General features: G+C 30.8%; 2 protein-coding genes across 2 annotated transcripts in view; one reads left to right on the plus strand and one right to left on the minus strand.

Moving 5' to 3' along the window:
* Nucleotides 1-3,701, plus strand: part of LOC129216536 (actin-binding LIM protein 3-like) — a 182,735-nt gene extending 179,034 nt beyond the window's left edge. Inside the window, exon 22 of the mRNA XM_054850755.1 lies at nt 286-3,701. Within this exon, the coding sequence (XP_054706730.1) occupies nt 286-399 (114 nt within the window). The 3' untranslated portion in view covers nt 400-3,701. The remainder of the gene's footprint in view (nt 1-285) is intronic.
* LOC129233158 (WD repeat-containing protein 91-like) overlaps nt 3,695-15,442 on the minus strand; it is a 47,914-nt gene continuing 36,166 nt past the window's right edge. The window contains exons 9-17 of the mRNA XM_054867232.1: nt 15,087-15,124; nt 14,912-15,006; nt 11,967-12,063; nt 11,787-11,890; nt 10,535-10,643; nt 8,312-8,420; nt 7,173-7,285; nt 6,451-6,621; nt 3,695-4,006 (exon numbers count right to left, since the gene is read on the minus strand). Of these exons, the coding sequence (XP_054723207.1) occupies nt 3,854-4,006; nt 6,451-6,621; nt 7,173-7,285; nt 8,312-8,420; nt 10,535-10,643; nt 11,787-11,890; nt 11,967-12,063; nt 14,912-15,006; nt 15,087-15,124 (989 nt within the window). The 3' untranslated portion in view covers nt 3,695-3,853. The remainder of the gene's footprint in view (nt 4,007-6,450; nt 6,622-7,172; nt 7,286-8,311; nt 8,421-10,534; nt 10,644-11,786; nt 11,891-11,966; nt 12,064-14,911; nt 15,007-15,086; nt 15,125-15,442) is intronic.

Raw genomic sequence — 15,442 nt, forward strand, 5'->3', positions numbered from 1 at the left:
TCTAAGGAAGAAGGTGAAGGCTGGATCTGGTCACTTGGGGGAGGGGAGGGGGTCAACATGATAAAGTAGCATAATTTTGATTTGATAATTAAGACATTTTATTCATTTCTTTTTTAAATATATTATCTGGGTATTGATAACATTGATTCAATACATCATCAATACAAAGTATAGGAAAGTAGGTGGTATCAGAACATTCTTAATGCCAAGTGATGAATATCAAATTTTTTATCTTTTTGCAATTAAACAAAGTAGCCAACTCACGAGATTTTTTTCCCTTTTAAGCGTCATCTATCCAATGAAGAATTTCAAGCTATTTTTCACGTGTCTCGCTTAGAATTTTACCGTTTGCCAGAATGGAGAAGAAATGATTTGAAGAAAAGAGCTAAGCTTTTTTAAATATATTTTTTTATCATGGCAATTAAAGCTGCTATAGACATTACAATTGGACACTGGTGCTTTTCTACTGCTTTCCTCTGTTACAAATAGATGTTTTATCTTCTGATATATAGCAGAATTTTTTATTAAAAAGTAAAAGTGCATATATGCATATATATAAATATATATATTTTTAACTCCATCTATAGTGCATGATGGCTAGCAGTAGTCGGCCAAGGTTATTTGACATTGAAGGTTGATACTTCATTATTGTTCATATGAGTCATTTGTACAATTTGACTTCTTTATGCATTATATCTATAAATTTGTTTTAAAATAAAGATTTGTATGTGTGTTGTAATTTTAATAGTTTTAGAAAATATATTGTTTATTTTTGTGAATTATGTGTATATAGCTATGTTATTATTTTTGTTATGATTTGCTTTAAAATTAGCCACTCATAAATAAAGTGTTTCTAATTTTAAAATGATGTAGTCACGGAAGCTCAAAAATACAGCATTGTAATTTAATTCATTGAAAACTTTGAAATAAATGACTTGATGTGTATATAATTTGTCTCTTAGAGTATCCCACAAATAATATTGCTCACTTTGCTTGTTTTACATTCCATATATTTTTTTTAATTCAACCTTTTTAAATTTTTAACATGTTAAACATAATTTCAGATATTAAATAATCTTGAATGATAATATGACATTACGAGAAAAAAGACCTTTGCCAATTTAAATTGCTTTTCTCATGTTTGCTTATGCTGCAGTTCATTCCATAATGCTTAGTTTTGTTGCACAATAAGTTTTCTAAGTGCTCATTACCTTTTTAGTGCATCATTTATTTAGGAAAAAGTTATACCAGTAAGAAATGAAGAATTTCTAATATAAAATTTACTCTCAACTCAATTGCAGAATAACTAACTACAGTTTACTTCAATATGTAGACTTGAAGAGATTCATGTGAATGGCACACGGGAAGTACAAAAAAAAAAAAAAAAACTCAGTTTACAAATGTTATGTTTTATGAAGGTTTCCTTACAGAAAATATAACTGAAAATATTTTTACTCATTTAGCATTCAACATTTAGCCGAAGACAAATTTCCTGGCATTAGGTCAGGTTTCTAAAGTGATCTTTAAAGTTTACTATTCATGAAAATGCCATGCTGAAACTACAGCACATTCATATTTTTTTTTTTGTTTTGATCATTGCTCAAAACATTATGACTTCAAACTCTACTAACAAATTTATTCGGATAGAATAATTTATGTATCCGTGCAAATAAATACGAATTTTCTTTGCATGTGATATGAAACCTTCCTAACATAACATGCTGCAAGAGTGAATTCTAGCAAAGTTACTGCAAAAATAAACTTAAATGAGGTACTTTTCAAAGATTAATACGCTTTGCTTTTTGGGGCCTTATTACGTTATTAATGGCTGATGACAACTTTTGACCAGCTTCACAAAAAGGATAACAATTTAATTTATTGTCTTTAGTTTTCACGGATTATTCATAATCAAAAATACTGCTGTTCATCAATAGGATACATTTTTTCCCTTTGTATTTTAATATAACTTGTGTTATTTAACAAGTTATATTAGAACAGTTGTGTTTCAAGGTCCAAAGACAGTGGAATAAAACCTTATAATGTGCACGAATTCTTTGCTAGTCTTAGAATTCTTGTTGGTGAAATTTATCAATTCTTCAATGAAAACTGGTTTAAAAATTAGTACTGTCCTAAATTTAGAACATTTCGATGTTACCAAAGAAAATAAAATCCTGTAAATGGTAAATTATCTTCGTTTTTTAACTACATAAATGTACATATCAGAAACCCTAAGGTAGGGATAGGTAACCTGAGTCACCATTTCTGGGGGCTCATTTTATAGAGCTGCAGCATCTCAATGACAATTTTTTCAAAAGGGTTAAGATTTATTTTGCCTACGATAATAAAAGTAGAATCAATGCTCAAAACAATGTAATATTTTTCGATAAATGCCCAAAAGCAGGCCTCGTCCCTCCCCCAAAGTTTTTTCCCCCCATGATATTGTGAGAGCAGGTTTCTTTTTTTTTTCTCTCAGTGGAAGGGGGGGGGGAGGGTAAGCTTTGGAGGGAAATGCACTAATGCATAATATGAATAAATTTATTTATAAAAATCAATCTACTCGATGGCTACTTTTAATTTGCATTCTTTCTATTGAAGATTTACTTGCCAGAACACAAATAAGATTTAAGTACCTTGCTGTTGAAGTCCTTCTAATAATTTGCAGATGAAATATAGGAGTTATGGAATAAAATGAAAAAGCAATTCCTTTTTCAAGATATTATTCTGATTGAAAAATGTCAAAAGTAGTTACGAGGTTGTTGTTTTTCAAGCTTTGTTTGGCTGTAAAAAAAGAACGGGTAAATGTATAAAAAAGATTTTACTATCAAAAGTTTAGTACAATGCATAATATTTCTCCACATAATCACCTTGACGATTTAGGCATTTGTCGTACCTGTGCACAAGCTTTTTTATAGCCTCCTCATAGAACGTTGCCGCCAATGATTGAAAGTGATTTTTGACGGCGTCTTTGAGTTCTGACCTCTTTAAATTTTGGGCACTACTTACGAACAATACTAGCACTCATTAAGTTGTCTCCATATACACGACTTATTTTTCCATGAATTTCCGCTGCCCCCAGCTTGCAAGAAATGAATAGCACTTCTCAATTCACATTTGGTGGGAGACTCGATAGAGACAGCCATGTTTTCGTGTCTGTAGCTCAACAGGAAAGGGCAGATTGAACTCGACAGTACCCGAGTGTTTGGACGGGTATGTGCAGTATCCTAGTATGTAAACCAGCCACCTGCAGCCCACCTGGCTTTCCTACTGTGAAAACGGAGCTTGAAAAAAACAACCTACATACTTCTTCCTGATTTTTGAATGTTCTCTCTTTGTGACTCCATTTCAAATGCATAGGTAAATAAATATTTTGATCTCCTTGTGGCATTTAGAAATCTTACAAAAATACTGTATTACAAGAGCTTGTATCTTTTTCTGCCTGATGGGTGTAATAAGTTGTTGAATGGAACTCATGAGCCGTTTAATATCTATTCAATTTCATCTGATTATTGAAATTGTTTTAATGAAAATAATGAGATGCATGTACACAGTGCAAAGGGGGGGGGGGGATATATTGCATGAAAAATGTCATTTGAATTATTTTTTACATTTTCTTCTTTCTATATGAAATTAGAGTAAGTTACTTAAATCAAGAAAGCCTGTAAAAACACTGTAGTATAAATAAATAAATGCATTTTATTGAAAGTTGCCATCTGTTTTCGATTAGAGTTAACACCAAACTTTAAACATACACAACTACAAGGCTCCAGTCTTTATATTCATTACAATAAATATTTTTATTTGAATATACAACAGTGGAATGTATAATATAGTTTTTTTTTTTCAAAAGGAAACATCATTGGTTCAACAGTGTACTAACGATAACTTTCCCATCAATAGTTCCACAAATACAAGTACTACTTTCCATAGCAGTACACCAGTCGACTGTATTTACTGATTTAGTGTGTCCACCAATGTCTAGAACAGATGTAAATGATGAACCAGACACCTGAAAATAAGGGGGGTTTAAAACGTTTTATACCGAAGCATAAGATTTTTTCTCATGTGTAATTAACAACAAACAAAAAAGTCTTGTAAATTTTTCATTCAACAAATTTGTTGTACAAATAAACCCTAAGACATTATTATTTGTGTTTTGTAATAAACTAGGGGGGGGGGGGTGTAACTTTTCTGTCACTTGACTTTTACAGTAAAACCTGTAAGGAACAATTCATTTAAGAATGCTTTTTAATTTCATCAAAAATATATCAATTTAAACCTGCTAACAATTTAATAATAATTTTTATTTTAGTATATTTTTGGTTCAAACATGTGAATTCTCACCTTATTGGCATGTCACACACCTTGTGCGACTGTTTACATTGCTTAATAACTTGTTCAATCAAATGTATATACTTATTTATTATTCCTTTCACAAGTGTCTCAAATACTAATTTTTTAAGTATATTTAATTTTTTAATATTGTGTTTTACTATGATCAGGAGTCATGTCACACAATAAATTCTCCCCTCCGTTACCTAAACACAAAATGCCATTCCTCATTAACACACAGCAGTAATGACATCAAATTTTATTTTCCATAACAAGGGAGCCCCCTTGCTTATTTTCAGCAGTAAAGAAATTGCGAGACTTTTGTCGAAAAACAAGAAGATAGATTTTGCTTTAAAAACTAAGTGTGAATATTGTGACTTCTCACCTCCGTGAACTTGAATTTCAGGGATGTAACTTAATGTAAAAAAAGAAGTGAACATGTTTTCATATGCAGATTGTAGCAACAAAGAAAAAAAATATTTCCATGGAAAATGTATCCATTAGGAATTAATGGAAAATTCCTCACCTCTGTGATAGACCTTATCAATGTCATTATTTCTGAAATGAAAATAACTGATGGAGTTGAAATACAACAATCTCAGGCGCTCTACCAAAATCAAAAACTACCAGTATATTCTCAAATTAACTAAATACTATTTTTTAGCACACATTTGAACTAAAAGGATAACTACTAATTCAGCCGTACTTTAATTAAAAGCTTAATATTAGATTCCCACTAATCATTAAAATGGCTCATTGTTTGCACAATTAACAAAATTACTACTTTGAGACAGTTTTTTCTTTTCTTTTTGTTTCCATGAACAAGGCATGTTTTTAATTTTATTATTTATGAGTAAAATAACGAACTTGGCTGGGCCATTGTTTATGATTACATCTAATAGGTAACACTTTCATGTAATAATAAAAAAAAAACAAAAGGTTTCGAAATTGAAAAATATTTGTGATCAAAAGTTACATTTTCTGGAGAATGACCCTTATCCATTAATATAACTTCAGTTTCACTTAAGATTTAGATTTTCTATTTAGACAATTGTAACCACTTTTCATCAAGTACCAAAACATCTACTTAGCTCTTTTAAAATTGAGATTACAAAAGACCTTGTAGTTTCTTTAAGCATTTGAAAAAAAAAAAAAAAAAAAAAAATAGGCCCTTTTTTTTTGGCTAAGTTATTTTTCAAGAAATCTCAAATGTTTGTCTTAATTTTTTCATGTATTGTGTTAAAGAAATATAATCAATAAATGGAATCTCTCCTTATTCCTTTTTTCTGTAATTGTTGAAATTCAATCCTGTTTTTGGGACTTTATTTTTGAGTACTTTTAAGAAAAGTCTTTATTTGTCAAAAAATGAAATTAAAATAAATAACTAAATAAAACTCATGTTTTATCTAATTTCATCATTTAAGTAATTATTCTCATTAATAAAATTGTTTACTACCATTTTTAAAACCTGAAGGGGGGGGGAGGACAGTGGGGACAACACATGTATTGGCAGCTTCTCCACCCTCTACTTATTTATCGAAGAATTGTTTTAAAACAAAATGGCTGGTGGGGAGGGAAAAAAAGACCTGTTTCAGCACAGAAATTGTAACTCTGAAAATTAGCTCCAACAGAAAAATATTTCCAACCTTTATTCAATTAAAAAAATGTTTTAACTATTCCCATTTTCCTGATCAGGTGACCACCCTAAAATTAATCGTCACAATACTAAATATTGAGATTAAATTTATGTTTTCTAAGAAAACATAAGTAGTAAATTACATTTTAGTTTTTAAAAAAATCAATTTTTCCTTTTTTTTCTTCCATCACCTCAAAATTTCCCGAAGGTTTGCATCTCTAGACAGAAGTCTTCTCTCCACTTAAAAATATGAAGGTTCTGCAAAGGTGAGACAACAAACACAGCCCTATTGGGGGGGGGGGAGGGGGTTTAAAAGCTACTAAAAATTTATTTTAAAATTCATATTTATATACATTTTAAATTCTTATATGGGTAAAGTATTGAATTTTTGTGCTGGAAATGAGATAGTCCGACTTTTAGCTTTGGATGTAATAATATTTGAAGTTTTAATTTTTGATACTTAACAATGAACAAATAAAACATACCTTATATATTATTCCCCCAAGAGGACCGCATGTCAAAACATAATTTCCATCATTATTGAATGAAAATAATTTTCCAAATGAGTTAGTTGGTGTTTCTGCTGGAATGGCTTCTGGATGTATTGGAAATTCATCTATTTTACGACCAGTTTTGTTGACACTCCATGAGCAAAACTGCAAAGCATGTAAAAAATCAGTGCATTATTACTTGCAAAAAAACCTTGTACACTTATTACATGTTCATGATAAATTTTAAATCTAAACTCTTTTACATTAAAAAAGCAACAATATATATTTTCAAGGTATACAATTTATCAAAACAAATTAAACTTATTTATATTTTTCATAAACTTTAATCAATTCAGAGATAGTTTCTAAACAGCTTAACAAAAGAAAGATGGAGGAAAGAAATCTCATCCCATGAAAAAGAGTTCAACTCTGCAAAAACTAAAACTATTGCAAGAGCCCTTTGATAAAACTAACAGACAACAGATTAATTAAAAAAAAAAAAAAAAACACACACACAAGTGTAACGAGCACATACTCAATATCCACATGGCCTTTAATATGCATAATGCACTAAAGCATTGAAGAAGAAAAAAAAAACAATTAATACTAACTCACTCTTAAGGGGAAATATGCTGAACACTGCTTTAAACCAATTAGAACGTTTTAAACTATCGAAAAACTTATCTTACACTCAGTTGAAATTTAAAAGAACTTACCTTTCCATCAGAACCCATAGTGTAACATGTAGTTTCATCTAAACTGAATTCTGTTGAGAGAACATTTGTGGAATGTGATGTCCAAGATGCTATACTTTCTGCTGTCCTTAAATCTGCACAAAAATGTTAGGAGTTATTCTTTTGAATTCGACCATACAATCCGATATGGCATAGGTTAGCGAAATGCAAAACTTGGTCACCTTATAGGTTCAACATTTACAAGTTCTCAATTTTGGGTTTCGCAAAAAATCCTAATGGTCGTTAATTTTTTTTATTTTTCAGAACTATGAACGTGTGGTTGGTCACACGAACTGAGTACTGATCCAAGGGTGGATCCATAATTTTTTCATGGGGGGGGGGGACAATTAAGCTTTTTAAACTGCCCTTTACTACTAGTCCTGGTTTGCAAATGTTCATCACAAATGTTTGCAACTTCAATTTCAAAACATTTATGGGGGAGAGCAAAAGACCTCTCTTCTCCTGACTTAAACATTATCAGAGATTGTCTAAAATTGCATTTTTTGGACTCTTAATATCAAAATGTTACCAATAGGGGGGGGGGGGTCCCTCAACTAATGCGGATGATAATTGTATATTTTGTATAAATTGTTAAATTTAAAGTTATACTGAACATTCTAGCTTGCCAAACAAACTTTCCGTTTTGCCCCTAGATAGCATGCAAAATGAAATGTCAAAGATTAGCTTTATAAGACATTTCTACTTTTCCACACAATATTAGTCATGTTGTATAACTAGGTATATTAGTGTTTAGTTTTTCTTCAAGTGCGATTAAATTAAAAGATTCATACTAAGGTTTTATTTTTATTGCTGCTACCCAAAGTCAACTCAAAAAACTTTACAAATTTTATTTTAGGTTTAAATTGACACAATAAGCCGTAAATAAGCTATTTAGTTAGTTTGCTCATTTTGTTAGTCAACGAGGATTTCATTGTAAAGGAATTCAAGCAATGTAGTGGCAATAAAAATTTTATGGCAACGGATATTTCATTGTGTATCGGTATTCACTAAAATGAGATTTTACTGCAGGTTTTTCCTTTTAAGACTTTCTGGGAGTTGATAGCTCTCCAGTTATTTTATGAAATTCAATGAAGTTCAAGCTTTTAAAGGGGTGAACTTACCTAATATACTTGAAGTCCCGTCTGATGAACCAATAAGTAACAACTGTCCATTATGATTAAAAGAACAACAATATGCACATGAGGTATCTGAAGTTCGTGGAAGCTGCCACTGAAATAACACAGACTTTTAAACTAATTTTACAAAGATACAAATATTTCATATATTTGCATTATTTTTGAGACATGCTCACAAAAAAAAGAAAAAAAGCTTAACTACATGAAAGAGAGATTTTCCATAGACTGATTAAACCGAAACTCACAACCTCTTAAAACAAAAAAAAAAAAAAAAAAAAAAAACTCCATAAAAATCCAAATTAAAAAAATATATATAGATTCATTTCTTTCTTCTACATTTAAAGGATGATGAAAAAGAAAGATACAGCTGAAAGGTATTGTAATCTTTATACGTAGTTAACCCTGTTAACCAACTCTTTCCTACATCTTTTAGAAGTAGGAGAAAGTAAATATGTACTTTTTCAAAATGCTGGAATATGTTTCACCCACTGAAATAGTGAATAAATAAGTGACAATATACTGTCATCAACAAGGGTATATTTATCATTCTCCACCTAATTTGATACAGAACAATAAATTAAATCAGCTGATGTGTGTACCACATGACTGCCTTTTATGCCAATTAAATTATTTTTAATCAACACTTTCAGAAAAACACTAACACCTTACCTGAATCAGGAGCATCAGTCACATTAACTAATTTGTCGTGAACCAACACAGAAAAGCGTTTTACAGAGATTATGTTTCCCAAAATCGACAATTTTAATGTGATTCAATAGATAACTCTCTAAATATTGTCAATAGCGCCAAATTGATACCAAATTCGAAAAAAAAAATTTCACCAAATTTGTCTCCAACTACAAAATTTGGCAACCAAAAGCTCGGCAATTTTTCGCCAAGTGTTGGTCAACATCGCTTGAGTTTGCATTGAAATTAACACTGATTTCCCGCAAAAATGTGCAAAAGACCCCTTTCGAAACATCTGAATCGAACCAAAAAGGGAGCTGCATAACTAGGCATACCATACGACATAGGTACATACATACACACAAATATACATAAACGTCACAAGAAAACTTGTGGTAATTGACTCAAATAAGGTCAAAATGGATATTTTGGACGACCATAGGTTCTTAAGTACATATGCATGTATGGTCGAGCCACATTTTCTGGCGATGTTTGATATGCAGTAAAATACTTTATTTTGACAAGGCTGAACTGGATTTGGTAACTTAAATGTTTCACTGTGCAGACAGTCATTTTAGGAGAATGAAAAAACAAAAAAGTGGTCAACAATGAATGCTGGAGTAAGGGTTAAAATTTCAACTATCAAACTATTGCCAAAAAGCCAATTGCTTGGTTCAAATGTAGTAGCAATTTTCACCTGTCATACCTTGACGGCCGATTTTCTGGTCATACAATATTAGGGAAATAAATGATTGCATCTTATTTATTCACCAACCTTAAAACATTTTACAAATTCATAAAGGGAAAATTTTACAAATCCCCTGTCTTGCCTTTGGGAAAAAAAAATTACACACAATCTGATTGAGTTAGAACTTATAATGTCTTTAACTGAAAGTGGCAGGGTTTACTACTTTAAATTTTCTTTTTTTAGGGAGGAAAAGACTGCTTTGTGTTTCTGAGGTCAGTTTATTTTAAACTTTATCTTAGATCTAACATTTATTCATGAGTATTGTCGGCAATGAAGTTTGCTTGGCAAGATTTGCGCTGGTGATATGGGTATACTGAAACTTGAAATATTTAAATTGAATTATGTTGGATTTCAGTCTTTATAAAAGAAAGATTTGAAATGTTTGACATTGTATTTTTATTTAAGACTTTATAATGGGGATAGAAAAAAAAGGCTAATACTTCATTTTCAGAATATGAAATTTTCATTTAAATTCAGAATGATACATTTGAAAAGAAATTGATTTGAGGCATCCTCTAATGCAATATTTAGCACGATTGGAATAAAGAATTGAGAATGCATGATTAGCGACATTAATTCTCTACATGCAATACTCCTCAAAAAACATTTACTGCAACTCTAGCAAGACAACAATCGAGCATTTATTTGCATGTCCAATGATTATTTTGTTTTAATCATTCTAAATTGAAAAACCTTTGCTTTAGATTTTTCAAAATTTCACACATCGTTAAAATTGTCGGTTTTTCTGGATGACTAATTTAAGGTGTACATACCTCTAATCCTAGTGTTTTCACATCCCACAAAGAAAGCTGACCACCTTCACCAATACTTGTTGATGTAATAAAATTTGTTCCTAGAGGATTACTACAAATGCAAATAACCCTGCAAAAAAAAAAAAAAAAAAAAAAAAAAGGAAACAAAAGTTATATTGATCCATGAGATTCCAGTGAAGTACAAATTAATATTCTTCATATAATTACAAGTTTAATAAATCACACTGATTAAAAAAACAATAATGAAGCAGATTGGTATTGTGCATAATCCCTTTAAAAAAGAAAGAAAGAAAAAAAAAGACAGTTGTTTAAATTTTTTAACTTATCAATGAGTTTGGCTACTCCAGTAAATTTGCACCTGATTTTGAAAGTGGAAATTTCTTCTTAAAGTTTTTTATGTTTCAGAACAAAAAAAGAGGAGTTTTAAAAATGTTTATGAATCATATACTTCTGATTTTAAGTTCCATAACTCCAATAGCATTTTTTAATAATGTTTCTTTCAAAGCATTTCTCACATTCTTCTTCTCAAAGTTACTCTGAGTTCCAGCAGGGGTGCCCCCCCAATTAAAATTCCCAGGTGGGGGGAAATTCTCAATTTGCCAAATGAAATCAATTTTGTTTAATGATAAAATACCGAGCACATACACATATCACACATTCATTCAAGAAAACTTCTTAGTCATTGATTATTCAAACAGATTTCATGCTGCAATAAATTTCTTCTTAATCAGCCTAAAGAGGACTGTCCAATGGTAAGTCAATCTAGTGTAAACAAAGAAAATGGAAAAAGGGTAAACAAGTACAGTAAACTCCCGATTATAGATTATCCGATTATAGATTATCCGTCATTAAATATTTTTTAAATTTAAGATTGTGTTATTGTTCGATTTTAGCTTTTGCATATGTATATTTTTTTATATTTAATGTTAGTAGATGAAACATATCAATGTTTTTAGCTATAATTTATGTGTGTATGTGGGAGTTATTCATATTTTTTAGCTATTGTATACAGTAGTATTGTTTTTTACCTATTATTCGGATTATACGCGGTTTTCACTTATCAGCCATTACTGTGCCACCCTATTCCGCGGATAATCGGGAGGTTACTGTAATATTATGTTATACAATACATTTTTTCTTATGTGCTTAAAATGAATTAAATAAGGTACTGAAAAAGAAAGAAAGAGAGGGGGAAATTTCAAAGTTTTTAAAGGGTTGAACTAAATATTTTACAAAAAACAGATTTTACTACCTTTGATTACTAGCACTGTTATTATCTGTAAATACTTCTTTCACTACTCTTCTCTCCTTTGTATCATATATTCTAACTATGCCCGTTGTTCCACCATATAGTAGCTGAAAACAATCACAAAGGATTTAATAGCACAAAATACAAAATCGTAGAAGTAAGATATAACATTTTATAGCATACCAGTCGTTCTCTTTTACAACCCCACTCTAATGACAGAACACTTGTCTTTGACATTATTGTTGATATAGTTGATATAGAAGGAATAGCATTCCATATTCTAAAATAAAATAATTATTTTCACATTATGCTTTTTTCCCCAGGTCGATTGAGGCAGTGAGAAGCAAAGGGATGCATGTGGCAAAATTAAAAATTTGGAGATAACCAGTACAAATGGTAGGTGAACCTCTCCTCTGTCTTGGGGCAAGAGATGGTACTAGTAGCCCCGGTAGGTGCTGCTGTACAGCATGATCTAGAAAAAAATTTCAATGAAAGCCTACTTAGGATCTGATCTTCAAACTTGTTTTGCTTGAAACTTAAAATAGTCCACTTGCATCCCTTTGCTTCTTACTGCCTCAATTCATACTTCAGCATACATGCACATAAAAATAATTTTAGAAAACAAATAAATTTTATGAAACACATTTTAAAGCAGAGAATAAAGCAAAAACATAATGACAATAATAAACAATGTAAACCAAAAGCTGAATGAAAAATGTCACAATTTGCAAAATTTATGGTTTTTTTAAAAACATTAACCACTATTTTTTTAAAAAAGAAGAATCAAATTAATTTTATAGATTTTCACTTTAGGTCACAATCGAAAGTAAACGATGATGCAAAACATTGAATTATAAGATAAGATGTTACTTCTGATTAAAAAAAAAATAGTATGTTGTGGCCATCACGAAACTTTCTTCTATATCTTTCTAATAATTTTGATCCCTCCCCATGTTTGATGAGGAAGCAATATTCCCAATAAAAATGAAATTACACATGCCAAAACTTGGCGACCATCCAAAATCCTGGTTTTTCTCAAAAGCAAAGCAAAGAATGAAAATTGAAAAAAGTTTCCCATGTTGCAATGAGCTATATTTTGTCGAAAAACTTCTTAACTTCTTAATCGCAGGCTTTTTAGATCTTTTTGCTTCACATCAGTGAGCTGCCATTACGTCACATAGTCGCAAAGCTTGACGGATCAAGTTCTTCAGAAAAGAGCTGGCTGGAGTGGTACTATTGGTAATCTATTTACTCAGGTTGAAATTCTTGTGAGAAAAAAAACTAAATTTGAGCCAATTCCGTTTTTGGAGCCCCTTGTTAAAATCGAAGAAAATATATTTTGCCAAATGCGCACTGACAGCCAACTTGCATGGAAATATCTTCATGCAATTGGAAAAAGCGAGCTGGAACCAGAAGTATCAGCACTTAAATGAGGCCAACTCTCCCACAGTAGATGGCTTATATGTGCCATGAGGTGCTTGCCGCTCTAAATGAGTAAACATAATCTTGGAAATAAAGAAGCAGAAATCTTGAAACTTTTACGAGATTAAGATCAAACATGAGATCAAGTATGGACCACCACATAACTAATAAAGTTAGTTAGACTTTGGCAGAAATAAAGATGAGAGAATTAAAGAAGCTTCTGAACCCTACATAAAAAATGGATCCTGGTGGGCTCATTCACAAAATCTGCTCATAGCTCTTCTCTGCTCTCATGACACAAACGAAAGAGCTTTTGCAGTTGACAAATTAATGTTAATTACGGTAAGAAATGAGCAAGGATGTACATCAGTACGGTCTTTTAGAGTTCCGCAGTGGAAAAATCTTGGTGCTTGCAATCTTACTGAACTGATCGAATGGGGAGCAGAAATCCTCACTGAACCAATTTTTACAGCAAATTTATCTTTGAAACAGATTAAAGCATTGAATTTTCTCCCACTGGAACTTCCTTCATATTCAATACACACTCAAAGTTGTGAGGGAGCAGTGAAATTAGTGACCGAGGCTGCAGAATCAGTATGTGGTTGGGCCAAGAACAAAGAAAGACTTCGTAAAAACGTTCCAAATTTGACGGTAAAATAACTGTATCAGTGGCTGATTGCAGTATTGTGTTAGGACACCTGAGTGAAAGGTTGACATTGATTTGAACACATGGATAATTTTTCCATGTGTTCAAATTGTAGTAATTATTTGGTATTTCACTTCTTGCAGTAGATTAAGTATATTTTGTTTCATATACCATACTTTTTACTTATTAAATAAATTAGTTAATTGGTGATAAATGTCTGTAAGCATTAAATAAAAGGCCAACGGCGTATACTTAACATGAGCATCATCGAGCATTTTTAATTATCAGAAAGGAATATCTCATGTGTAAGTACATTAGATCCCAAATGTGCAAATCAATACTCAAAAAAAAAAAAAAAAAAAAATTCTTTTCATTAATGCAGAACATACTCAACGGAAATAAGTATTGCGGGACTTTTTCAGACAAAATGCTGCAATGTACAAGAAAAGCTGAAAAAATCGAATTTTGGTTAATTTCACGAAAATGTACGGTTCATTCGGGAACTAAAAACTTTAAAGAAATGCAGTTATTCATAAAGACATGTGTAAAGAGTGTTAAAAGGAAGTATTTGAATGGTATCAGAACTAGAATTTTAAACATTTTATTAGCATAAAATATTTTGGAAATTGACCATTTTTTACCTTTTTTTTTTCAAACTTTGTAGTTTGTTTCCTGGTAGCTAAACCTTAATATTTTTCAAAATTAATATTAAAAATGAATTTCTTGGGACAAATACAGTGCATCCTAATTGCGCAAGTCAATATTAAAAAAAAAAAAAAAAAAAAAAACATATGACGCACCCTAATGTACATAAAGCAGAGAAATATGATTTTACTAAACAATTAGTTCTAAAATGAGGTGGTATAAATATTAAGTAGCAAAAAAATAATTTTTTTTGGAACACCTCTGGTTTGTTATCATAAAAAGACAAAGACTTAAATCAAAGTTACACCATTCATATGTCGCATTATTTCACTGAAAGGTTCAAAATTCAAACTGAGGACCTAGGGAGACTATTAATTATTACCACATATTAACAAGTAAAGGAAAAATAACTTACTTTACAACTCCATCCATGTCGGAGCTGGCAACTAATGTGCCAGAACAATTGAACTTGCAATGAGAAATCAAAGAATTATGTTCAGCATATTTTTCCTAAGAAAAAGTTTCTCCTATTATAAATAAGATTTGCCACAAAACTTACAAAGCGATGAATGTAACAAAACAACACTTACTCGACTCAAAATTATAAACCCACTTTTTTCATCACATACTGAAACAGCAAAATTAATATATATAAGTGAAAGAACAAGGGGGGAAATACATTAAGAAATTATTCATTTATATCTCAAGACATAAAACACTTGCTACTCTGCATTAACATAAAATTAAAACATGCATTGATGTTTAGGCTGTAGAATTGTAAAGGCATTTAAACAAACCTTGCTAATATTTTCATATTTTCAAGAAATTAAACAGTGTTTTTTAATGCAAGATATTTAAAAGTCAACAAATGGGAATAATGCTGCATATAAAACTTCTGCTCATGTCCAATGTCCTTTTTATAACCAAACTAATAAGACTAAAATAC

The sequence above is a fragment of the Uloborus diversus genome, chromosome 1 (genome assembly GCF_026930045.1).
Source record: "Uloborus diversus isolate 005 chromosome 1, Udiv.v.3.1, whole genome shotgun sequence".
NCBI classification, from domain to species: domain Eukaryota; kingdom Metazoa; phylum Arthropoda; class Arachnida; order Araneae; family Uloboridae; genus Uloborus; species Uloborus diversus.